The sequence below is a fragment of the Cheilinus undulatus genome, linkage group 11 (genome assembly GCF_018320785.1).
Source record: "Cheilinus undulatus linkage group 11, ASM1832078v1, whole genome shotgun sequence".
NCBI lineage: Eukaryota > Metazoa > Chordata > Actinopteri > Labriformes > Labridae > Cheilinus > Cheilinus undulatus.
In genome coordinates, this window is record NC_054875.1 from 39,860,509 (window position 1) to 39,888,483 (window position 27,975).

Below are 27,975 nucleotides of genomic sequence, written 5' to 3' on the forward strand. Positions count from 1 at the left end.
CTTCAGGTAAAATACCACAATTCCAGTCAAAGATGTGATATTTAAATCAACATTAAACATGCAATGACTCCAAAGAATCACACCAGACGCAGGAAATATTTAGCAATAGCACTTTATTGAACACAAACAACCCTAAGCCACAATACTGAATGACAAGACCAATTGGCTGCAGCAAACATTTTATAAAATAGATTCAGGTTTAATGTCACTAAATTGTTTTTTTTTCCTTTTAATGTCAGAAAGACAGATGCAGGTTTTTCCAAAACAGTGAATGATCTTTTACATATTTAACATTTTTGTAACAAATTATCATTCACATGTTCACACAAAGGAATAACAAGGCAAAGTGCTTTCAGGATTGCATTGTCGAAAAAACAAAAACAGAAAAAATGAATGGCTTGAGGTTTAGGTGAGACGGGGTGGGGGAAGTGGGGCTGGTCCTGTCCTGGATTAGGAGATGAGTAAGGGAATGGGCGATGTTTTGGATCGGGGCAAGGGGGGGGCGCCTGGTCAGAAAACCTCAAACCTTTCACCTTGTCCTGTACCCCTTGTAGTCAAACTGAACGTGAAATGTCAGGGCAGTGTGGAGACAGACGCCTGTGTAGCAGAATTTGGTTTGGAGTGGACTGATGGATTCAAAGGCATACGGCTTGAGGGGCTCAAACTCGCCCTCATACAGAATTACAAATCCACCTTAAAATCTTTCTTGTGACAACCTGTGGTATCATTACGACTGCAGGGCTATCAATCGGCCAACCAGAAAGAAGCTGTAAACGTTGAAATGGTGTACACTATAGGGCTAGACAAGGAAATATGCACACACAACGAAAGACCGTGTTAAAGAAAAAGCAAATGCATGGTTATTTATTCCTAAAAAGATGGATCCTCTGACCATTCGCCACTGAATGTTAAAGGGGGATAGACTATCATCAGAATCTGCATCATAACATTGTCTGGCTTCACATTCCAGTGGTATTTTGTCGTATAAATGCTTCTCATAAATATTTTTTCAACGTCAAATAGACATATACACATACAGCACAACCAAGCACACTTTTTAATGTAGAACTACCATTGCTTATGATAAATCTGTTTTATTCCCGTACTGTGAATATTTTTTTTTAGTCAGAACAGGTGGAGAGACAAACAATACTCAAGGCTGCAAAACAAGGAGGTAGGAGAAATGCTACTGAAAAACAGCAAGTGATGCTAACGTGATCTTTCGCTTAAATAACGGTGAGAGACACCAGGCGTTCGGCTTGACTTTGTGAACCATGCTAGCTGCGACTCCAGTCTGCGTTTTTAAGGAGCTGTGATAAATGTGGTCTTTATTTGAAAAATTAAGGTCTGAAACTTAATCTGGAAAAATGTTTTCCTGATCGCTTCAGGCGCAGACTGGTGCAGCAGCTGTGGTGATAAACGAAATGAAAAAAATTTAAGAGGCCCATTCTGCCTTTAAAGGAAAATTCTGTCTTAACCCTATATTACCAGACTGATCATTCTCTCAAAATTGGCTAATTTCATTCAAGAGTAACTTCATTGGTCCTGTTGTCATCACAGGTCTAGAGACCACGCTGCTGGTGATGGCATTGACTCCTTTACACACAGTAGAGTAGTAGTATATATTTGCAGATTTGTAAATGAGGTAATCAGGCTAAATAGGGAACCCTGTCATTGACACACATGCCCACTTCATTCACCAGCAAAAGCAAAAAAGATTTCCTCAGTCAGCGGGACAGGACTGTGTGGGGGAAATAAAATCAACTTTGGAATGTTGGGTGGACGAGCCAACTTTTTAAACTTTTTTTTCTTTTTTTTGTGTGAAGGTGCACTGTGAAACTATTTGATTGTAACTCATCACATGCCCTGATTCAGAGTCCTTCCCCTCATGATAAAAGGCTCCTTTGTATTTCCCCAGATAAGCCACTCAAAGTAAAACAGGCAACCTATTATCTAGCTTTTTCTTAAAATTTGTAATGAATTAAGGCTGCCTCAGCAGCAGATCAATGCCTGCTTTAAGTCCAGTTGTGAGAGGATTGTTAATAGCTTGTGAGTTGCAATGAGGTGGCAACATCTACAGTGCAGTGGACTAGAAACAAAAACATGAAAGGTACTACTAAAATGTCACAGAACATGCAGAATACATCCTTTCCTACAGTAGGCTATTCCTAATAGCACATTCAAAAGGGGCTCCTAATGGGCAAATTCTCTGATATGGCTCTACTTTAGAGTTCGGGGTGAGTCTACTTCCACCGTGGGCTCACAGAAGGAGCGAGTAGATAAGGTGCTCCACCAGAAGATTGCTGCCTTATTTCACCTGTGCGAATACTTTGTGTCATTCAGTTCAACAGGTTCAACAGTAAACACTGGAAAAAGTGTTCCTTCCTTTAAATACATTTTTTTCTCCCCCAAAGACACATCCTCTTGCTGGTGAAAACAAACGGCACTTTCAAGGGGAATGTTTCTCTAAAACCACAATCACAAGGACCTCCGAGTAACAAATTCTGAAAACACATAGGCTATACAGTAGATATAAATCTCATGAGTTTCTTAACTGTACAAGCTTTAGGCTACACGCTGAAAAGGGAGGGACACATAAGAACCCTTAATGCTTAACATTGAAAAACAAATATAAGGCATTTTCATATTTCCTTTTATCCGCAGACATCACTGACAGCAGGTCTAAATATTTTTGAGAAAACATTTCATTCAAGGAGGAAGAGGATGCATATACACATCTACACATGCAAATGAACATGTCTACCGGCTATAAACCAGAAGCCCAAACTACAATACCATCAAAGTCCATCCATAAGAAGAAGGAAAATAATAAAGCACCTACTCAAACCTATCAGTCAACTTGTGCACAGTCCGTTCTCTGAGCAGGCAGCTTTTAAACTTGGACATTGATCACAGTTTTAAGAATGGAATATCAAACACTCCACTATCAAACGCCACCTCTCTGAACACAACAGGACCATTAAAATCCTTCATTTGCTACAGACGAGTGACTTTTGGTGTTAACAAAAAAAGGGCATATTAAATATTTTTTCTCAACTGAGGAAGCAATGATAAACAAGAGGTTATTGCACTTTTTATCTTTTGTCTATTTCAAAAAACGAGGTCAGCTTGAGAGAAGATGATTCATGCCTTAATGTCGCGGTAAGACAACAAAATGTTACGTCACTTCTATAGTATGATCACACTGTTATTAACACTGCACACAGCTACTACTGCAACCCTACTTGTAAGTCAGTCTACCCTAAAAATAAACACAAAAAAACTCTACAATCAGTTCGCAACACAGTCACAACAAACAGCTTGCCTAAAATCTTGATCTTGAATGCAGGTACCGCATTTTCACTACTTGGTTAGTATTCTGAAGTTGATGAAAATCAAAGAAGAACAATCAGAAAAAGCTCCTGACAGTGGTCTTTCTACAGTTAATGTGTTACTGACAATCAAACCTCATGTTTTAAGCGCTCAGAGTTGTCTTATCGTTGCCTAAATTTGGTCTACCGGCTCCTTCACTCCGTGGTGTCGAGGGAGCCGACTGAGCCCCGAGGTGCCTTCTTTGGATTTGTGCTTTCATACTTTTGATCCCCATCCATTCAATGTTTGATGTGCCCTAAATCGCATCAGCAATGTGCAATTTAATCTGCCACCCAAAGGGAGCACTCCGTCACTGAGATGCGTCATGAAATCCAAAATAATACAGGAGTGTATTTAGGCTTTTTATTTTTATGACTCAGATCTCAAAGGGTTGAAATAATCCTGCTCAGAGGGAATATGAGCCTCTCTACTGTACGTTCAGTGTAATTTCCTTTTTCCCATTATAAGGCTTCTGGGAAATACAAATGGAAGACCGTACCTTTCGGTAGTAACAAATAAAAGGCACCATGCCACCACTGTGCTCGATATTACACAGGTCCTATTGGTGGGGGGAAATTAATAACCAAGTGGTCAGGCAGGGAAGGCGGTCAAACTAGCATTAGTCATACAGTGTAATTGTATTATTTCCACTTATAAGAGGTAAAGTTTTATAGCTACCTTCATGTCAGACCTTTATTAAGTAGACTGTACCCTTCGCGCTATATGACCTGCACCAGATAACAGACTCATCTGTTGGTTGTAATGTAGAGAAACATGTTGGAACAGGGTAACTATGCTTTTCTGTCTTAAAAAATAAGGGACTTGTGCATGTTTTGGTTCCACATGCATATATTGAAGAGTCACTCACACACACTGTAAGAGAGAAATCTACACAACTGGCATCAGGAGAAACGAGAAGAAATCACAGAGGATAAATGTCAGCGTCGTCACAAAATATCACTGATGAGGTAAAAACTGCAGGTCCAATAAAAAGTACAAGGTGCAGTTTGCTGCCCCCTTTGTAAGGTAGGAAACATGAGACATCTGCCGACACTAATCTAACACTTCCGCATAGATACATCTCTGATTTAGGCTGGTTTAAGCAGAATTACACTACCCACGACAAGATGGATCACAAGATTTTAACTCTTTGTTAGCATAGCTGTACAAGCATTTTTCATACGATTTTTCTTTCCATCTTTTTATTCTTTTTCTTGAGGTACACCACTTCTATCCCCAGTGTCATTTGGCTCTGGATGACGGAGGAGCCAAAGTTGATTGTTTACGAGTGAATTCTGAATTCATTCATTCACAGTGGCAAATATGGCGATATCCTAACCTCTCACGACAATCTCTGCACCATGGCAACCTTGAGCTATGTGCTACCTCAATTGTGTGCTTCTCGACACGCAGAGGTGTCTGTGAGACCAAAATTAGCATTATTTTTTCTTTGATCAAGCATCCTAACCAAGTAGCATAACTCTACAGGTGATGCAACTAATCAGGTACTGCCAGGTATCATTTCCTTTTTTTCAGCTTTTTAAGGCAAAAGGCTCAACAGTGGATCAGAGAGTTGAATTGAAATTTGCCGTTTACTTCAAGTAAGAACCGAGACATCCATTGAGGCAAATCAATTCTATATTGAATACACCATGCTTCTTTTTTTGGACATCAAAAATGTTTTTTTTTTCCTTGTAACACATTATAAACCACCTTGTTATACAAACACACAACCTAGGGATTGCTTTGCCAATACCAAAGGGACTAACTATAATCTGTAAAAATGTCCAATTTTACAATAGACTTCTACCAACAGCTTATTTTTTTTTAACAGAATACTTGCATTTAAGTACTGATATCCCATGCAAATATTTATAGTGTTTCTTTGAGTAATAGAATTGGTGAAAAGACATGCAGCTCTGAACACAAAATTGTAATAATCCTGCCTACTTCTGACTAAGTTACTGACCAAGTATGTATGATTTATGTCTAAAGGCAAATAAAGGTTTCTATGGCACTAAATGGGTGTAGCTTAGGTGCATTTCTGTCAAATATAGGCTATTAAGAGTATGTGTGATCGTTTCTACTGTAGACCTTTTTGTCCCTCTTGTTTTACTGTACTGTAAGGCAATCTCAATGGAATGGATGAACATGAATGTTGATTCATCTGAACTCTTGTCCTCTGTTTACCTTATAGGCTACACTCCACACAAATATGCAGAGAAAGAAGAGTGATAGTACGCAACAGCAGGCCTATTTCCCAACAAAAGAAGAAAGAAAAAAACCTATCCAGACCCTCAGATGCAGGAAGACTACTACACATACTGTAGAATATGTAGAGAATTAGGTTATTACATGCTACCTGTATAATCATACCTACGCAAGACAAATGAAGAGCAACAGTTTAAAGTCGGGAGAAAGCAAATTGTCCTACTCTAAACTGACCCTACATTCATTTCAGTCAGAAAAATTCATGGCTCAGATTTGATGGTCAGACTGTAAACTGCTTGAACATATGCATAAATCCATTGCTGCTTTTCTAAAGAGGATTCGCCCTCTCTCTCTCCACACGTTTTGGCAAACAGGCCATATTTGTGACCAAAGATTATAACATCTAACCCGCATTTAAAATCTTCCATTGGCATTTATGCTATGATTTAGTGAATTGGCCTAAATGGATGGCAGTGCAATATTTGTGCTGCACACGGTTACACACACTCTCTATTGCTACAATTGGACCTTTCATTGCTTTCCATTTCTGGTACCAGATATATAATGTATATGCTCCACTTGTTCAACCGTTATACTATATCAAAAATGTGATCTAGCTCCATGCACACTCAGTTTTCACTGGTACACACACATGAAATTAAAAAAAAAGAGAAGAGCATGTATAAGAATACTGTGATACAACAAAAGGATCAGCTCCAACTTGTACAGTTTCAGGGGCAATGGCTCCATGTACTGGTCAGATAAGGACATCACAAGAGAAAAAAACAAAACAACATCCCTGCCCGAGCAGACAGCACCTACAGATGGCAGAGAGAGTATGTAGAGTATTTCGAGGAGCCTGCCTGAGGTGTACTGACTTTAAGTGACTTAGGCCAGAGTCTGTGTTATTAACAGTAGGCTGGGTAATGTAACCTTGTCACTTTTTAAACAGGCTGTGCGCCCAGAGTTAGTTAACACAAGAAGAAAGTCAGTGGGCAGTGGACACTGTCCCGAAGTACTTTTTTTTTTTTTAGTTTTTGTTTTTTAAATAATGCATTGTTAGAGTACAATTTTGTTGCAGCCTTTGCTTGTCATTTGCAACCCTTTCCTTCCTGTATTCAGCAGCAACACACATGCATGTAAACATAAGTACATACATTAACATCTGCTCTATTTTGCACACTTAGAACCTGAATGTACTAAAGTGCGTGCTTGACTATCTAATTAAGTGCTGTGGGATTAGGGTTAAAAAGGAATTATGGAAAATCCCACTGAAATAAATGTCGACATAATCTTCCTGCTGAGATCTGATTGGATTAATAAATTCTGTTCGCTGCTTCAGCACAGATCCTGAGATTACAAATCATTATGTACCTATCACTAATATTAGTAATAATGCAAGTGCTCTCCTGAAATTAGAAATCGATCAAGAGAACAAAAATGGCTGTGGGGTCACCAATTAGTTCCATTTCATGAGGTCAATTAAGATGCCAACTACAATCCTACAATGCTAACTCAATGCTCTGAAATGGACTTTAGGAAATCAAGTAGAAAAGACTTGTTTTAAATCGCAGGGGGGATTTAAGAACATAATCCTAGTCTAGGTCCTCATCTCTCATCCAGTCAACTAATGTGTGCAATTGTGCCACTTCATTACCAGTGGATATGAAGTTCTCACACCAATGAAAACAATCTGACTCAGTGTAATTTAACCACCAGCAGATGGTCGAAAAAATAATAGCATAGATAGAACATCTAAAAGTCACAAACAGCTCTAGTGGTCCGATACAATCATCTTTAGTATGCTTAGTACCAGAAATGGGATGAGGAAACGACAAAATAACCACAAAAAAGAAACAAAAAAAAAAAAAAGCACATATTTGGATTTCTGCTATTCCTGAAATCTAAACAACAGGTATTGGCCTAAGCAAAGATCCCTCTCCTTTTTTCCTCTTAGCCCTATTTGCTTCTATAAAGGGATATCAACCCCCTTTCTTATTGATAATGCCAGGGCATAAAAAGATATGCCGGGCGACTTTTTTTTCCACTACTTGTAGTTCAATGCTGTTGTTATCAAATGGGTGGAAAAGGTAGTCAGTCTCAGGGCTCGTCGTATGCTGCCATTACGCAATCAAACTGAAATGATGTGTTACGGAAGGCATGGGTCAAAAGGCATTTCATGAGATGCCATAAAGGCAATCCAGTGCATTTGTGTTGACACTGACAGTAAAATGCCCGGCACACACAGAGCCATTCGTTTAGTCTTTAGGTAAATTTTCAATGAAATAATTAAGAAAAAAAGGAAAAAGAGAAAAAAATCAAAACACATTCCAGGGAAACAAAAGCCCTTGTGACAGTGATTGTCTATTCAATAAGGTTCAACAAAAAAAGGCCAAAAGAAAATATTGCTTGAAAACTGCCCAATAAAAACAGCAGAAAATGCTCAAAATCTGTTCAAATTGATCACCGAGAGGTTGAGATATGAGCTATAAGATGTTTAAGACTCAGCTCAGAGATACTTCTCCGTTAGTGAGAGCATGGTAAAAATGCTGATGGCCAGTTCAACTTCAGAAAAAAAAAAAACACCAAAGAAGGAAAACAAAAATGTAATAATGAGTGCCAAAAAACCCAAACTGATCGCTCTCTTTTCGATCGTTAGGCCTTTCAAATTCTGAAATCTTTTCAAAAAACACTGTTAAAAGAGATGGGAAATAAATTGAAATGGCTTGTTCATTTATGTGCTCAGATATATGATGCTTTGATGAGGTGTTGTTGGCAGATATTACTAGTAAAGCCTTCATCTAGAAATAAACAAGGCCTCAGTCAGTCACTATCCTACAGTAGTTCTCCAGTCCTACAAAAAGAGAACATTAGGCCTACGGACCCTGGGTGAAGATGAAGCAGCTGCTAAACGAGTTGACGAGGTATATCAAGATCTATTGTCTTTCTCTATACAGTACAGTTCATCTCAAATAAATAATTTATAGCCATAATAGTGTTGATCAACTTTGGTCATAAGTTATATGCTTAGAAACATTCTAGCTTAACAAACACTTATTTAGCATCTTTAAAACATGAAGTCAGCATTAAGAACAAATCGATGTTGCAAACGCTGACCCGAGCATGGCCCTCCTTTGGAAGGAGGCATGCTTATGTATTCAGCAGCATTACCAAATTATCTTAAAATGCCAAACAATTCTAGGCCGTACGTTTTAAGTACACTATGGAATTCTTTGTGACCCTTTTCCAAATTTTCAGATTGTACTGTAGTACATAAGCATTGCACTCTTAAGCAAAAAAATTTAGATTTTTCCCTTGTGTGGTTCCTTCATAAAAATCTAAGCTAACGCACAAATAAAAAAAAAAAACAAAAAAAGAAGAAAAAAGTAATCAAAAAACAAACAAAAAGTCTTTGATCACTCTTTTGGGAAGGCTGTTTGTTCCTCTACAAGGTCACCACGGCTGATTCAACATGATATGACGTTATACTGAATGATATGATGAGAAAGACAGCTGAGGATACAGAGATTTCCATGCTCTTAGATGTCGGTTATATAAGTGTCAACATGGTTTTAAAGGGTTAAATGATTTCGAGATGGCCAGATTGCTAGTGTTTGTTTTGGATGCCATACTTCATTTGAGTGACCTTGTAGAGCAATCCGCCTCTTTAAGTTTTAAGCACTACTAGGAGATGGAGGAATGGGATCTAATTGCATATTAGGTTTGACTGCACCTCAAGAGAAGACCAAACACTCACGCACACAGACACACAAACACATACATACACAGAACAGACATGTGGGTGGGTGCTCTCCTGGTCCTCTGGGCCATGTTAAAGGGAGTCCCTCCCCCCCTCTGGTGGTGATAATGGTGATAGCAGCTGACTGAGGGGGGCACGTGACCTCACTCAGACAGACACCCGTCCAGGCCAACCGGTGCACCGTGACGGTCTTTGACGTAGCCGTTGTGGAGGCCGTTGCTCGGCAGAGGGGCGCAGGTGGCGGTGATGCCGCAGTGCTTCAGCAAGTTGAGACCCGGGGAGGGGGAGACGGTGGGGGAGGAGCAGGAGCAGGAGGAAGGGTCCCGCTGGGGGAAAGGCTTCATGGTAGAGAGGATCAGAGCCAGGCAGTCGGCCACGTCCTTGTTGGGAGCGCAGGCCAGGGCTGGGGTGTGGCCTAGGTGACAAACAAATTCACCTCAGTAAACATGTTCAGCTTCAACAAGGCACAGGAAGTATATTAGACAAACTTTTCAAATCTGATTCATCCAACACATTTATAATAGTCTAGGACACAGGATACTGGACTCATCCATATGGACAATATTTATAGCCAATATACTGGTTTTAAATATCGTCAGATGTTTTTATCTGCTGACAGATACAATTAACTTTTTAAGCCAATGTCTGCCAATACCAATATCATGCCAATAATCCTGTGCATCTCTTATATTATTAAATGATTAAGTGATCATATCATGTTAAAGAAGATATTCAGTGATAACAGGGTTCCTACACACTTTTCCCTATCAATTTAAGATTTTTAAAGACCTAGGTTGATAAAAAATTAATACTATTGTTTGTGTGGAAAACTTTCAGAAATGAGAGGCACATGAGATTTCTTGGAACACCAGACAGAGCTGGATTATCTGGTTCAATGGTAAAATGGCATTTTAAAAAGGTCAAATGTATGTTTTTTTTGGTCATAGAAACACAAATTTGATCATTTTTGGCACAATAAATGCCTCTTTTCTATCTTTATATGGAAGAGTGATATCTATCATAACATATGCAAAAAGCACAAACTCATAACAGAAAAAATGAATAAATGCAGGTAGAAAACAAAGATTAGACCATTCATTAGTTAAAATAAAATCATGTAAGACTTTTTATGGCCTTAAATTTAAAACATACAATTGAAGATTTTTTAGGGTTCTGCAGGAGCCGTGGATAAATTTACATTTTTCACCAAAATCTGCAACATGCATCAGTTTTTGACTGTTTTAAAGAGTCATTTTCTTTCAAAAAAGCTACTAGTTAAGTTTATTCAAGCAACCCTGTTGTTCTAAGAAAAGGTGCAGGTTAGCAGAGGTGTTTGAAGAAACTGATTAACATATATTGATTTCTTCTGATATTCTGATTTGATTCAACATGTTCAAAGATGGATTTTTTTCATTCTTAGTAAATCTTCACCAGCAGCCATGTTGAGTCATCTATACATCCTCTCCACCTACCATGGTAAGCAGATGCAGTGAGGGGTATCAGACCTTGCTCATCAGCCATGCTGCTAACATTAGCAACCCTAACTCTCAGTGCTGGTAAAATACTGCTGTGTCTGACATACTAATGTACTGCCTGTGCAGCAGCAGCGCATTAAGCCTGCCTCATCTTCATTAAAGAAAGAGTTAGGATACACTGTGGATTCAACAAATCCACAGGTAAGAGGAAGCCTGACTTCCGTTACGCTGATTCTGCTAAATGAAAGTGAAGTTGGCTTTTTCAGGAGTGAGTCAAAAGCCTGAGCTCACATGATACGCCACCACCCAGGGTTAAAATAAGTACAACCAAAAGCTGCTGACCATCAGAACTGTCTCGGATCTGCCAGCCAATTCTGAGCAGACAATAAAATAACAGGATCTGTTGTTGGTTTCATTCTAAAAAAAACCTTCAGTGGCATCAACAATGAAAGCTTTGGATTATCATTATGTCACTGGATAGTTTCTGATAAATAATTACCTCCGCCAAGGAGGTTATGTGATCGGCAGGGTTAGTTTGTTTGTTAGTTTGTTATCAACATAACTCAAAAAGTAATGGATGGATTTTGATGAAATATTCAGGAAATGTCAGAAATGGCATAAGGAAGACCTGATTAGATTTTGGGAGTGATCCAGATCACCCTCAAGAATTTTTTCAACGATTCTTTACTATTGGGAGATAGGGCTAATGGCGGAGGTCTGCGCTCTCCGAGTGCTTTTCTAGTTTGCTATTTGGCATCAGCACAAATTCCAAATATATGAGAAGTATTCAAGAAGTATTAGAAGTATCTAAATAAAGGCTTAAAAAGCCCAAAATGTATCTGTAAACCTTAGCACACCACTAACGGCTCTTCAGTCGAGTTGAATCTCTACTGGCTGAATACTTGGTTGCAGCTGTTGAAAAGCAGTCTAGGATCCAACACCATTAGTTTTGTGATTTCAATAGCTGGGTGAGGCAGATTGCAAAGTTTGTAAAGCTTTGCATAAAAAGATGCAACTAAAATAAAAAATAAAAGGCTTACTTATCCACTGAACTTAGTCAGTGATTTTTTTCCATTTCAACATATACCTTTTGAAAAATAACATGTTAGCTCAGGTGCCACTGAGGAGACAAAAACCACTGTTGCAGATCTAAATAACAAAAAAAAAAAAAAACCCTCATGTCATTTCGGTTCATCCACTCTGTCAGAATCAAACAAAGCATGACAAGCCCTCACCTTCCTCATCCACAGCCAGCACAGTGGCTCCTCTGCTCAGCAGTGCCTGCACCACCGTAGCCAGGCCGTTGCGTGCTGCAAGATGGAGGGGCCTGCAGGAGAAAGACAGGGAGTGTGAGAGACAGCCAGACAAGCCACAGTCAGTCAAACTGACTGACAAATAATATAACAAATAAAACATACAGCTTCAGAAAAAAGGTCAGTGTGAATCATAACAACACAATAACCCATCAGAAATAATTAAAAAACCTAAATTAACACTAGGACAAATGTACAATATACAATAACATTGGTTTAGGATGCTTTTCTGAACATTCCCATAAATGTTAGAAGATTCTCACATTTGCAGAGCACTGTTGGTGGCATTAATGAGTGTCGGGCTGTGGATCTCTCCCAGAATCAGCAGGGCACACATCTCATGAGCCTGAGGGACAAAACAAAGAGAAGATAATGTTCGCTCTCTTTTCTATCATAGTTAGCTTCACATTTAAAGATAGTTCATCACACTTGGATGCATTAATACTCATTAAAAGAGGATGTACACTTCTTCAGCCCTAGGACGGTATAGCGTGGTTTGTCTTTATGATGTGTGAATAATTGCTGTTTTTACCTTGCTACAGGCCAGGTGCAGGGCAGTGTTCTTGTTCTCATCCAGCAGTGTCAGGTCAGCCTTGGCCCGGTGAAGGAGGATGGCTAGAAGACACAAAGACATTTATATCCTGCAAACAACAGACGCTCTCATCTGATAATCACTGTGAGCCTACAGACACGTCATATATTTTCAAACGGCTACGTGCTGAGTCCCACAAGAGCAGCAGGTCTGAGTCTTACCCACGGTTCCGCTGTGTCCCTTGTCAGCAGCTACCATCAGAGCAGATCGTCCACTTTTGTCCACGGTATTGATCTCTGCCCCATGGCGAAGCACCAGCTGAAGTCCTGCGACATCCTCCGCATATGCAGCAGCATGCAGTGGGGTCCTACAGATATTTAACAGTTGGAACATGAAGGAATTAGATGGCTTAGGCTGAGGTTTCTTATCCTTTTCAACGCACCCTAAAAAATGTTGGAAAATTGGATGCCAAAAAGTAAAAAGAAAAATTAACACTTTTCATCCCTTTTAACTGTCAAGGTTTTTATGTAGTAGTAGAATTAAAAAAAAAAATCTCCTAAAACTTTTCAAATTCCCTGGACAAAATGTGTTTGGTCTTGCAGACCTTTATAACACTTTGATGTGTTTCTCTGAACTGAAAAAAAAACAAAAAAAAACGCATTACCCCTACAATGATGGGATTTCAGGAGCATATGAGACATTTTGATTATCTATGCATGGGTAGCAAATGATTTGAATATTCATGAAAATTCTTGGTTACAAATAAAGCCATTTGAAGGCACCCTGATGATGCCATAAGGCCCCCCAGGGTGCTGCAGCACTCCTGTTGAGAAAGGCTGGTTTAGGCAATACTTCTTATTTCACAATGATAAAGAAAACATATCAGCTAACAAATGCTTATTCAGCATTCCAACTCCTTTAAAAAAAACCAAAACAAAACAACAAAAAAAAACCCAGACATTTAGAGTAGGGCTGAAGATATATCATTTTACATCTGTGACGCCAGTGTGCATGTGCAATAACCACAGGTGAGGATGTTAGTCACATGACATCAGGCTGCCACTTCTGAAAAAATAAGATTAAATAGGGAGTGTGTGGTGAATCAGGAATTAGTTTGAATCAAAAATTGATTCTAAATCAGATTGTGATCCCCAAAAATGGAAACAGAATTGAATTTTGAGATACAAAAAAATCATAGCTCCATTCACAGTCATTTAGGAAATGTATCAGAAATGCTTAGAGTCCAGATAACGATTAGGGGTGCACGGATTGCAATTTTCTGGCCAATCTCCGATCTTTAAAAAGCCTGACCTGCCGATTACGATTTTGGCCAATACCGATTTTTTCATAACTGACAGCATACACCTTCAATGTTTCAATCTCATTTTATTGAATAACATTGAACAATACCCGTGAAACAATATAAACTTGTTGTTTTTACTGCATATGAGGTAGTTCTCTCAAATATAAATGAAAAGTTTAAAGCATTGCTGTCCAAACTACTAAATTATAACAGTTCCTTTAGTCTTTAGTCAGGTCGTGCATGACCTGAGTGCTCACACTGTGCGATTGAAGTTGGGACGGACTGTGACAGAAACCTGCGGAGTTCCCTTTTTTTCAAGTCTCACACACTGAGGGTGAGGTGTTTTCAGTCGTATTCGCTCTCTGTCTCTCTCTCCCGCTATCTCGCTCTGTCCCACACACACAAACAGCATCACCTTTATGTCAGCTGCAGGTCCACTGCTAGGAATATTTCCTGCTCATTCATTTCCTTTATCATATCAGGGGGCATCAGAAAATCATTCCAGCTGTTGTCATGTTAAGAACATTGTCTGGCCAATTACAAAGGAAAACAATCCCCCAAAGCTGTTGATTCTGCTCGCGTTTCTGCTCTCTCTGTGAAGTATCTGGAGTCGTACAACCAAAATATAAAACATGCCAGAAATCCTCCCAAACGGGTGGGAGCAGGTTGAGTCGGGCTGTGGTCGGCTGTCGTACCCCCCTGTACACAGCACGACAAATGATGCCTGATCTGACTGAAAGTCAGCCCGACTTCAAAGTAAGTCGTAAAACTCAAAATTTGTGGCTGAATTGCTGGAAAATCACACAGTGTACACCCAGCTTTAGTAGCGCAGGCACCCATACATAAAGGCCGTAGTCCTCATCATACTGCTCGCAACGCATGTTTGGTGCATGTCTTCCCCTACTCTCTCTACCCTTCCTTACTGTCTCTCTACAGCTGTCCAACCAAATAAAGGCAAAAGCCCAAAAAAAAAAAAAAAAAAAAAAACCTTTGCAAGTGAAACAAGCTAGCTTAATGAAACTAAGTAGATGAACCAAACGTGCCAGCCAATTCAAGACTTTTTAACAGTTTAAAACAAGACCAAAAAAATGTGATAATTATTTATGCACCTAATAAAAAGTACAGTCTACAGTGACCTGGAGTGACCCAGCCTGGAGGTACTACTGCATGATGTGACTTTAGGGTGTTTACAGCATTGCTATTTGATATAATCCTTAACATAATTTAGCCCTGTCTGATGACAATGTCATCTGCTTGCCTGAACTCTAATAGAAAATAAAGGATGTTCGATTAATTTTCCAGGACAGCAAAACAATTTTCCATGACATTTTTCTTCCCATGTGTTTTTCCAGGACTTGAAAATAGGTCAACTGTTTCCCAGGATGCGTGGAAACCTCATTATTCTTTATAACCTGTATTAACATAATGTCCGTCTGAATTTCCTCTGGATAAACATTTATTTTGTTCTGCAGCCTCACCTTCCTTTGGCATCTCTGGTGTTAATCATGTGGACCCCAGCAGATTCCAGCAGCCTCTCTGCAGCACCGCTGTGGCCATTCATCCTACAAGCCAGAAAAAGAGTCAACAAGGCTCTCACACGATTTCCGACAGCAGTTTAAAACCTTTAATTACTCAGCATCATGAGATTCCAGTCACTGAAAATTCAATTTTAAAACTAAATGACTTTTCAGGTTTGTTGCAAGAAAAAAAGGAGCCCTTAGTTTATGAAGAAATACGTTTATGTAACCTTATGTATGACAAAAGACAAGATAGAATGTAGATGAAATACTCACAGAGCACAGTGCAGGGGGGTGAAAGGGTTTCCCTCTTCATGGATAAATGTTTTGAATTCAAGTAAAACCTCCAAACAGTCTTCATGCCCTGAGAACAAACACACCGTGTTACAGACAACAGATGCTACAGTGAGTAATAGTGGGTTTAAAAGATAAGCCATTTCAGGTCAATTAAACTGAACACACCTTTGTAAGCAGCCCAGTGTAATGGGGTGTATTGTTTATTGTCCAGCAGTTTATCTTGTGGGTCAGTTGTCATGGCGGCCTGCACCAGACTGGCCAGGATCTCTGTGTGGCCTCTGGATGCAGCGTAGTGCAGAGGTGTCCTACCCTGAACGTCCCGACACAGTGCAGAAGCTTTGTGCTCCAGCAGGGTTGTCACACAGTCGTCATGGCCCAACACGGCCTGAGGAAAGAGCAATGAGGGAAGGATGAGAAAACCACCAGAACATATTTATACAAAAAGATTAGGGCTGCTTTCATGAAGAGGCATTTCTCACTCAGAGATCAAGAATATTGATCGGCATTTTATTCCATCAATGCAGAAGATAACAGACAGCCCACTTTGCCTGGGTTCTACTGCTTCGCCCCATAATTAAGAGATATTGCCACTTAAAAAGGAACTTGAGCTAATGATTTTTTTTGGTTAATATTTTACTCATGTATTGATAGCAAATTTCGACAACTCTGTTAAATATATCCCAGCCTTATCAGGCAGGATTTTGAGCAAATACTTGGTTCCCTACGATATCCTACTACTATATATAGTAGTGAGGATAAAATCCAACTCTTTAAAAGTGCCATACAACAGTAAACTCTGATGTCAGGGTTGAGTTTAACAGGATTTTTTTCTGATGACCAGGAGGGAATAAAAGAAGTCCATATAGTTCCCACTTATAATGCTGTAAAATCTGATATATAGGACACACTTTTAACACCCATTTTCTCATCTTAAACATTTACTACATCCTATATAGCAGCACATCTACTATAGTGGCATTAAATGCTCTGACATTAGCCACCCCCATTATCACATGCTGCACACAACCAGACGCTACTGAAAACTGGCCCCCATTCACTGTGTATTGCAAGTTGCTTTACGGCTCAAAACAGAGGATGCATCATGCAGACCTGGCTGGCAGGGCAGCACCACTTTCTAACAGCTTTCTCCATCCTTTGATTATCAGGGTTCCTACACACTATTAGAAATTTTATTCAAAACGTTTTTAGACCTTTAAAAGACATAAACTGACAAAAATTAACACAATTTTTTGCAGAGTAAATGGTCAAGAATGAAAGGCATGGGATTCCTCTGTACACCAGAACAGGGCTGAACTTTCTATTTTAATGAACTGTTCATGACGTTTTTGTTCATAGATGCTCACATTTGATGATTTCTAGCACATTAAATGTGAGCGTCTATGCTATCAATATGTCTTATATTTATCACAACACTTATTTGTAAGTGAGCTGAGTTGATTCTAATCAGTTTAACTAGTAAGAGCAGAATAATGTTTTTTGAGCATTTAAAACAAGGGTGGGCTGCACCTGTTAGCCCAGATGTTAGAGAACTGCACCAGTGTTACACAACAGTACTAAATTTATAAAATCACAGTGAGCCAGACAAAATCACAGAGGGGTCTAGGGGGCCCTTCTCCAGGAAATTTAGAACATCCAGCACCAAAATCCCTGAATATGAAGACTACATATGCAACAATTTGTGGAGGAAGATGATTAGAATGGTACAAGTTTGACAAGAAAACAAAGATTGGACAAGGATGTGTCTTATTTAAAGAGACCTCTAAAATTTAGGACCTCTCCATGGAAAAATCACACTTTTTAAGACTTTTTATGGCCATAAATTTCAAATGTGAAATGTAATACTATTTAAGACTTTTCAAGGATCTGTAGGAACCCGGGATTATAATCCTGCATTTCAAGAGAACAGCGGCCAACTATGCAGTTAATCAAGCTGGATTGATAAAGAAATCTCCTCAGTTAAAGCCAACAAATGATCAGCAGTTAGCAGCACGACTCGTGTGCTGTGGGTCAGTACTTCACAACTAACAAGGGTTTATATAGAAATATCGATTTTTAATACTTTTTATAACCTCTTTGAAAACCCTTTTCATACATTTTAAGACCCTATTGCATCTTCTATTTCTAACCACTTCTTTAGCAACACAGTTACAGATGTGTGGGGTTATTTTTGCTGATTGTAAAATAAAAATGTGTTATAGACAAGAAAAAGGTGGTGGTATTCCTTGTTGTATGTGAATGAAGCTTTCTTGAAGCATTTTGAGGCCAGCCTATGAGAAAAAAGACACTTGTTTGATATCATAAAGCAGCAGGAGACTGAGGGTCATATTTTCTACTTAGGAGGCCTAAAAGTAGTTACACCACAATCTAAAAGCATGCATTTAAAGTTATGCACTGCAGTAAAAACTTAAAAGTATATCAGTTAAGTTTTGCACTGAATACTTTTTAAAGGTTTCAGCAGCCTACATTTTCACTAAATTGGTTTGAATGAATGAATGTAATTTGTTCCAGCTCACTTACAACATACAATACAATTTACAAGATAAAAGTGAAATTTCTGAATTTCCAAGGTAGCCAAAAGGGTGTAGGCTGAAGCTGAAGCGTACTTAAACCTACCCCTTTTACCTCCAAAAACGAGCTCATAGAATGAACAACACTGAATTATTATCATCGTTATCCATCTCTGACAATAAATGCATATTAATATATTTATATCATCTAAAATTTTAACTTTTTATTAACTTTTAGTAGTTTTTAAGACCTGGTAGCCACCCTGCTATCATCCCAGCCTGAGAGCTCAACAACTTAAAGTAAAGAATTTAAGGTATTGCCTCAGAAAACACACTTTAAGAACTTGTGGTTTTAATCCCAAGTTTCAATTTTTTAATTTTATTTATAATGGTTACTCTCAACCTGAGAGTATAACAGATGATAGAGAATGGTATGCTTTCGGTCACTGCTTCCTAATCATTGAAAAACTGCAACTTAAAACACATTTTAAATAGAGAAACAGGGAAAGACATATCTATCCTACCTCTCATCTCAACATGGACACTTCAGACTTAAAATTACCAAGATTTTTAGCTCAAATTTGTAAAAGACTGCAAAAACTCTAGCACAAGCCTTTAAAGCTGTTGTCCACAAACCGCTAACATCCCAGCTGACACGTTTTTATCCACTACTAAATAGTCCCCTTATTCATCCACATACTGTGTTTATAACTTACCCCTCTGTGCAAAGCTGTGCTGCCTCTCTTGTCCTTGGCATCTGGCAAGGCTCCCTTCTCCAACAGGAAGTGGACACAGTCAGTGTGACCTCCCTGAACAGCTAGCATCAGAGGGGTCCTGAAGGAAACAATGACAATAAAAGTTTAGTTTTTATCACTGTATCCTCAATGGTCATTAAGTTACTTATGAAATCTTGACCATTAAAACTGAAACCAAAAAGAAAACAACTCACTGGCCAAATTTGTCTGCCACATTGGTGAGGTCTCCCTCCTCTCCGTAATCAATCATCATGCGCAGGCAGTCTGAGTGACCGTTGGCAGCTGGTTTTACCGAAAGAAACAGAGACAATCATACATACAAAAACGAACATATATTCTCAGAATATATCACAGAAACACACAGAAACTTAAAATAACATCACTACCTTTCTTTGCAGTTACAAACAGGCAAACTATTGTGCTTTCCAGCTAAAACTTCCCTTGTTAAATGTAAGTGAACACGTTAGTCGAGCTGAAATTGTACTAAATCAAATTTCTTGACATCCGACTAATTCACAGAGAAAACGCAGCTAAAGAACCATTAACTCAGGCATGTATGCATCAGCATAGGACCCAAACTTGACTAGGCATTTTGCTCATGCTCCACAGTCTTCACTGGACTTCGGCTATCCCACTTCTAGCGTTTACCCCCACCCTTTGATTTTGAGCGCCTCTTCACCCCTTGAAACAGAGTTATAAAGGGTACTAGTGAAATCTTTCCCTATTAATTGGGACGACCTTTCCAATGGTTGTTTAAGTTTAAAAGGACCATAATGCATCAAAACATTGAATTATGGTATTAGAGTACTGTCATAATTTAAATTCTTGCTGAGTATTCATAAGGCTCATAACATTCTGTTTGGAGTTTACCTCTGAAAGGTACACTCCAAACAGAAAGGCCATGTACCCCTAGTACCTATCCCTCTGGTTTAACTAGAATAGGGGCATCCCTACCCCTAGACATAAATGTGCAAAATGTGGGGGTAGGGTTAAACTGTATGGGAGAGGGGTGTATAGCAATTGAGCCTTAGGCCCTAAAGTCAAACTACATAAATGCATAGCAGAAGTTTTGCTGTTGTCTGCCGTCATTTATTGGTATAAGCTAGAGGGACAGTGTGCATCATATTAGTACCAAAATTTAACCATAGACATCTCAGAAACATTTGATCTATGTTTAGCAGACCAATTTGTTAGCGAGGTCAAGACGAAAGGGGGCATGTCACCACCTGGTATAGCAGAATCAGTCAATAAACGGTTTTGCAGCATTCAGCAGTGAGCAGCATACCTGAAACATGAATTGGAGTCCACATGAGGCGGTTGTCATTGAGGAGACAGGATGCCCCCTGAGCCAACAGCACCTCCACGCAGCGGGCGAAGCCTTTCTGAGCAGCCAGGTAGAGCACAGAACGTCCTGCAGCATCCTGCATGTCCACATAGGCTGCAGTCTCTGTCAGCACACGCAGCGCCTGCCAGTGGCCATTGTCAGCCTGAGAGAGCAGAGAAGGGCCATCAGGACTTTATTCAATTTAGTCAACAGGATGTTGTGGAGAATTAAAGCGTTTGTTTTAAATGTTTCCCTTACAGCTAGATGTAGTGGACTGACTGGAATACTGCTTTCTATGTCTCCAAGTGCATTAAAGGACATCTCCAGGAGCTAAAATACAAAACCACAACAAAGGATTAGATAATGTACCAAGGAAAGAAGTAAAACAAATCAATGTTAAGAATATAAAGAGAAGCCTTTTTAAGACCTCATTGTAGCTTAAAAAACTAAGTAACTTCTGACAACTGATTCCACACAGCAAGGAAACAGAATAATTAAATGTGCTGACCTTTACACCTGATCCATGAGATGTTCAAAAGTGGCATATCATTAGTGTGTAAAATCCGATGTACAAATAGCACTTTTTTCATCTAAAAAGTTTGCTGTAGCTTATTTACAGGGGCAACTTGCACATGCTACGTCATTACAAATGCATGCAGCTGCCACTCCCACACGCTGCATGAAATTCACCCCATTCACAGTGTATTATAAACAGCTTATACACTGCTCAGGATGTGCTGAAATACATAACACAGAGGAGACCAGTGGGGTTTGGTGCCACTTTTTAACAGCTTTTTACCCTTGTCAGGGCATAATGATGTATTTAAAGTAGAAGTAAAAGTATTTCATTGGTGTTATCTTTACATTCTGAATTGACTGAACACACTCCTCCCAGCAATTCCTGGAGTCCAAGACCTCACCTACTGTGCTATAGCTAGTAGATGCCAAAACTGAAAAAAAACAAAACAAAACAAAACAAAACAAAACAAAACAAAACACATGGTACTAAAAAAAAGACACAGCTTCACAAAAATGGCATGTTATCAACTTTTCTGAACAAAATGAAAAGGAAGTGCAGGAAGTTTAAATCTTTTTCTCCCTTTGGGAGAGTTCAAAAAATAAACTGTGGCCCATAGGTTCTTTGCATCCTTACAGATGATGTCATGCAGCAGCAGAGGTCACCACTTGGGGAGCAACAAGTGATTTCTACATAGAAAAACGCTGCCAAAAAGGCCATGCTTTGAGCTGTCTACAACTATACCAAGTCTTCAAAGTGTGAAAATATAAATAGTCTTAATTCTTGATCTATTTTTGTGTTCCAAAAGTAGAGAAATAATCAGGCATTTTTTTCCAAGTCTAAAAAGTCAGAGAGAAGCAGCAGCAGCAGGTAAGAATTAAAAAGCCTTTGCCTTAAGCCTGGAAAAGCAGTGTCACACAATGCTTGTACATGGTTTGTTACCACAAAGAAGTCCGGCTTGGATCAGTACAGTTGTGCCCTGTTTAGAACATTAAACTCTGATCTTATCAAGAGTTTCCTGATGATGTATATTTCACTAACATCCAGCCTTTGTGGCCTCTGTGATTGGAAATCTGTCTCTTTTTAGAAATCCAGATCATTTGGCTAAGCTTAGTAGAGCTGGTTGTTTGGCTCCCAAACGCCTCTCCATTTTTCACTTTTTGGCTTTTTAACTGTGAATTATATAAGGACATCAAAGATGGAGGAAAGAAAACTGACACTCAAACAGGAGCTAGCTACTGCAGCTAGCATAAAAGAGCCATTTCACAGCACAGGCCTGTTTGCCGCGCTATAATAGTAGAACAATCGAGTAATTTGCTATTTTGATTATCTCCATGCCAGGTAAATAATTTAACTTGTGGTTAAAAAACCTAATGGGTAAAGTGTAGGAGTAGTATTCAAGGTATGTAGAAGTTTTCTGATGATAACTGCAGTGTAGAGCTCCATTTAGAGCTGTTAAGCATGAATTTCCCTCTGTTCCTGTTGATTCCTAATGGCTGTCCCCCACTTCCTGACCCTCAATGGATATTCTGGATCACTTGATTTCAAACAACCTTTATACCAGGTCCACTTATATTTATGTTTTATTGTAGCTTGTCATGTGTGTTATATAATGAATTCTGTTGTAGGTTAAATTATAAAGTGATTTCTGTTTAAAAACACACAAAAACTCACCAACTCCAAGTTTTGTTTGTTGCCATGGTAAGCTGCATAGTGAACAGCACTGTAACCCTTTGAGTTGACCATGGATGGATCAGCACCATTGTCCAAAAGATGCTCCAAGCAGCTGATGAGAGAAAATGTACAGAGGGATGGGAGGGAGGAATGGCAGAATTAAACTCGAGGAAAGAAATGATTTGATTTAAAAGACTAGCATTTCATTTCATTAGTCACAGTTATACGCAGGAGAGAGAGAGAGAGAGAAAAAAGAAAACTCACAAGTACGACTCCTTTGCCTCATCCTCATCATTCTGATGGTTTCCAGAAAAATGACGATCAACTCTGAAGAGAACAGAAAATGCTTTGATTTAGTAAACTGTCATGAGGAAAGTACAACATACAGACATTACACATTCACTTCCTGAGTTAATTCAATTGGACTACTGATTGAAAGACAGCATGAGAAGCTGAGGCAGATAAGGTCAAAGAACAAAGTTCTTTTTGTTCACCAACTGCTTGTGAATCTCAGAATCCACCTGCCAGTATGACAGCTTCACCAGTCTAATTATTTTCTTTGACAACACTTGACTGTCTGCCAGACTTGAACAGAAGTTGGAGTTTTCTGTTGTTTTAAAGAGAACAGTGAAGAAAAGGGACAAGCTTTCCAACCTGCTGAAGGCTTGGGAGGCGGCAGAGTAGTGCAGGGGAGTACAGCCCGTCTGGTCAGGCTCATTGACCTCAGCGCCAGCGCTCACCAGGGTCACAGTGCACTGGTACCTCCCATTAGCAGCCGCATAGTGCAACGGGGTCCTATAGTGGGAAAGTTATAAAGATCAGAACCATAATATAGAGTCTAGAATCAGACATGTAACAAAGATGAGGGGAAAACTCACCTTCCCATTATGTCCCTCTTATTCAAGTCGGTACCACTACTTAAGAGCAAGTTCAGACATTCAACATTTCTGCAGGGAGAGATAATCACAAGGAGGATTTTAAACTTTAGGTGCATACAGCATATGAACAAGAACATTTTTGAGACATTTTAAGACTACAGTGACAGAGCAGATTGTGCATCTTACCCTCCAGAGGCAGCAGCGTGTAGACAGGTCCTCCCAAAGTTGTCAGGGGTGTTTATGTCAAACCCAGCCGATAGTACATGCTCCTTACTCATGGATGAAACTATACTATACAGCTGACCTGCAGGGTAGTGAAGAAACAGCAGACAGTAACAGCTGTGTCCAAGTGTATATCAACATAGGTGAAGAAAATGAAGTTAATCTGAGTGCACAAACCTGAGGAGAGTAACTTGCGACAACAGTCTGAAAACCCGTACAGCACAGCTAAGTGCAAGGGGAACATTCCATGGATCCCACGTCTGAAAAAAGCCCCACAATGCAGAAAACAGAACATTTAAACTAAATCATCAGTGTTCAAAGTGCAACATGATATAAACCCAAGTGTCTTACTGCATTATATAAAAGCCTTTTGCTTCACTGTGGTTTTATAACCTCTATTATATTTATCACCAATACCACTTAAAGCTTTCTCATACCTGGCCGTGTCTGCTCCGTTGGTCATCAGAGTGCTGATCAGCAGTTCATGGCCGTACTTAGCAGCAACGTGGAGAGGAGTATTGCCATACTTATCCACACAATCAATTTCCCCACCTGACAGAGAGATGAAGGGAAGAGTGAGCTAGGAGGACAGAAAAGCCTTCACAAACCTTTATAACAAATCAGAGAGACATCACAGATAAAGTTACCGTTTTGGATGAGGATCTGAGAGCGTGTGAAGCGTCCATGAATGGCTGCCATGTGCAAAGGGCTCTTCCCTTCTTTGCTCTATGGAGGGTGAAACAAAAATCACATTATTTTAAGGTGAATTTTAGAGATATGTATAGGGGAATTACAATGAATCGCTGCCTTTATCCAGACTTAAAAAAAAAAAATGTCCAGGCACAGATGGCCAAGCGTTTAGGTTGGGACCCATGTTTGTGGCCACCCTGGGGTCAAGTCTGGCCTGTGGCACTTTCACCCACACTGCATGTCATCACCCTCTCTCTAATCCTTGTTTCAGACACTATCAACTGTCCAATAAAGGCAAAAATGCCAAAAATAAATCTTAGAAAAAAAAAAATGTCCAAAGTCATGACCCAGCTGGATTTTTTTTCTACAAATAGACAGCAGTGCATAAAAATTAATGAAACTGTGTTGGGGTTTAGAAAAGTTATCTGTGGAGTACCCCAGGGATCAATGATAGGTCCATTACTATTTATACATTATACCAATGAGTTCTGCAACATTACTGATTTTTTTTAAATATGCAATTTTTGCAGATGATGCAAATTTATTTTGTTGTCATAAGCGTGACTGATTTATCCGTTTCTTTGCCCTTTTGGAAGCCGGTAGCTTAATTTTAACTATGTAGGACAGGATTTTATGAGTACTTTGATTTTGCCCGTGCCTCTTCAGTCACTACTCAATACATAACTATTAACTAAAACTCTGTATACTGTGTCAAATTTTTTGACTTTGTGCAGTGACTGAATAAAAACTACTACCATCACAATCTGCTTTTAGGTAAACTGAAAATCACTGAATAACATGAAAACTAACAACAGGAGTGTAGATGAGGAACTGTGGATTAACTGTGTGAACATTTTTATTCTAGAATCCTCAACACTCTTCATACCTGCTGGTTGACATCTGCCCCATTGTTGACCAACAACTCCAGACAGAGGGCACCGTTGGTGGAGACGGCGGCCAGGTGCAGAGGGGTGTAGCCGCACTTGTTGGGCTGGTTGACGTTAGCTCCATGGTTCACCAGCTCGGTAGCCACAGCCTCCTGCCCCATGTAGCAGGCCACATGGAGCGGAGTGTTTCCAAAGCCGTTTGGCTCATCAATCTGACAGGAAAAAATAAAAATGTGACAAATCAGATCAGATGATGCCTGAGGAATAAGCATTGGATGATAAAACACTCTTAGTGACATGCTGTGTCATTTAATAAAACCCATGATAGCACAGCTTAATTTGGACACTTCAAAAATCTATATTTAAAAAAAAAATTTATATCTCACCTCTGCCCCCATTCGCAGCAGGTACTTTACAATTTCGATCTGACCGCTGGCAGCAGCAGCATGAAGAGGGGTGTAGCCTTGCTTATCCTTACAGCTCTTGTCTGCACTGCGGGACACCAGCAACTTCACCACATCTGCATGCCCTACACATGACATACAAATAAAGACACTGTTTAAGTTTTCTACCTTTCGACATCTTCTGAGCTGTGAATGATACTTAAAGTGACAACACCATTACTTCATTAAGTAATTTTGTGCCTTTTTACTCTCACTCTGTGACAACAAGACTCTGAAAGTTGTTACTCCTCATCCAAGTAAGTCTCACACAATAATGCTTCAACTACTTTTAGACAATGAAAATTTGTGCTGAGCTACACTGGCAACAAAGTGAACCCTGCTTACCCAAGTAAGCAGCACAATGGATAGGCTGTCTCTCCTTCTTATCGATGGCACTCAGGTTGGCCCCTTTGTTCAGCAGCAGCTTCACCATCTGGAAGTAAAATTTATGTCTTTATAAAAAGAACACCAGTGTTTTTGTGATTTAAGAGAGTCGTCAAAAAGGAAACAAATAACTCACCTCCTGGAACCCACTCTGAGCTGCGTGGTGCAGGGCAGTTCTGCCGGTGCGATCTGCCATGTTCAGGTTGCTCAGCTGGGTCAGCAGAGCCTCTGCGCAGCGCGTGGCACGGTTGGCAGCAGCCACATGCAGCGGTGTCTGCCAGAACTTGTCTCGTGCGTTTGCTTCTGCTCCGCGCCTCAGCAGCAGACCCACGGCCCTCTGGGAAAAAGCAGCAGTAAATAAATAACCTTAAAGTGTGTATCATTTTAGTGGTTTTCTGCATTTTCTACAGTCAGCATAATGTTTTTGGTGCATAAATCTAACTAAAAGCTTTTACCACTGTGGGTCGAAACCTAATAGAATTAGAGGATGAGGTTTTCTGCCAGAGATAATCTGATGGTTTTAAATGTCAAAAAAAAATTTGGTTCATTGCTTACTTCATTTCTTGAAGCAGCCGCCCTGTGCAATGGGGTCAACCATACATGGTCTTTAGCATTTACAGTGGCACCTGCAAAACAAAATGAATCAACATAAACCATTTGACAGAAGAGACAGCTTAACATTGTTGAAGGAGAAATGCCACTGCACAGTGAAGTAACAATGATGGAGACGTCTGCATAGTGACAATGGGTGCATTGTGCACCAAGTTAACCCAGGTCAAAACAGAGAAAACTATCAGTATTGCATGACACTGACTAACCTGATTCGATGAGGAGGTCCATTATATGGACGTCACCCACACAGGCAGCAGCATGAAGTGGCGTACGGCGCTCTTGGTCCTGTAGGATAAATTGATCATCAATCCAAGGAATTACAGCGTTTGATTTCAGATTGAACGTATAGTGCGGTTTCCAAATCCTTAACGAAACGAAGCTGCATTGTAATTAGGTCTGTGTTCATCATACATACCAGTGCATTGACATCCTCCTTTTTGTGCAATAATAGTTGAACTTCTTCAGCATTACGATTGAAGATGGCCTGGACCAGAGGAGGCTGCAATATAAGAATAACAGCCGGGTTATCGCTACTCTAATATAGCATACATCAACGTTAAACCGGCCAGGGGCTCTGTGATCCCCCTGAATAGGTCATCTTTTTTCCAAAGACCATTTACTAGTCAGTGAAATTACTTACTTGACGTTCAGTATTTTTATTTTATAATATTCAACACGCATATTGTACATTTCAAAAACCGAAGGCGATTGTAGTTTTATTCCAGTAAATATCCAGAGCCCTGGATGGGGCCTGCAGGCCCTTGTTTGACTACATACGTCAGCTAGCCAAACGGCTGCAGCTAGCTAATGCTGCTACAGAGCTGGCCCTGACCCAGAGGAGGGCCTATGCAAGAGAAGAAACAACGTACGTGCTAGTCTTATGCTGCAAAATACCGCTAAACACAGGGCACTATATAATAAATACCCCAATAACCATGAAAATTACCATGCACATCAATAAGATAAGCAACAAAACAAGCCGTTCCCAAAATTAAAGATTATATGTTGCGCACAAGAGCAGGGTTCTCCCAGCAAATAGACTGCGCCATAGCACAAACACGGAGCGCTTTCTTTCAGCGTACCTGGTCTGCAATGTTGAGTACTCCCATCTCCCAAACTCAGCCAGGACGGAGCTCCCTCATGAGGATAAAACTTCGAGGTATATTGCGGTGCGCTACTGTATCCACTTTTCAGACTACACCCATTGCTGGTTGCAAACAGAAATGCGGTCTTGATCTGTCACTGTTGTTGTCTGTATCCTCTGTCTGGTCTGACGATACA

At 39.8% G+C, this 27,975-nt stretch overlaps 1 protein-coding gene across 1 annotated transcript; it reads right to left on the reverse strand.

Annotated features, from left to right (window-relative positions):
• Positions 1-96: 96 nt before the first annotated feature.
• Positions 97-27,963, reverse strand: ankrd52a (ankyrin repeat domain 52a). The gene is made up of 28 exons (XM_041799697.1): positions 27,777-27,963; positions 27,110-27,193; positions 26,901-26,979; positions 26,638-26,708; positions 26,219-26,419; positions 26,044-26,131; positions 25,642-25,784; positions 25,255-25,467; positions 24,326-24,404; positions 24,116-24,230; positions 23,856-23,938; positions 23,643-23,760; positions 23,457-23,525; positions 23,233-23,373; positions 22,843-22,905; positions 22,579-22,690; positions 20,646-20,717; positions 20,349-20,550; positions 19,258-19,345; positions 19,025-19,142; positions 15,946-16,165; positions 15,760-15,847; positions 15,445-15,528; positions 12,885-13,030; positions 12,664-12,746; positions 12,395-12,477; positions 12,054-12,145; positions 97-9,758 (listed from the first exon to the last, which is right to left on the reverse strand). The coding sequence occupies exons 1-28, from the start codon at positions 27,801-27,803 to the stop codon at positions 9,487-9,489; spliced, it is 3,234 nt and encodes a 1,077-aa protein (XP_041655631.1). The 5' UTR covers positions 27,804-27,963; the 3' UTR covers positions 97-9,486.
• Positions 27,964-27,975: the final 12 nt, after the last annotated feature.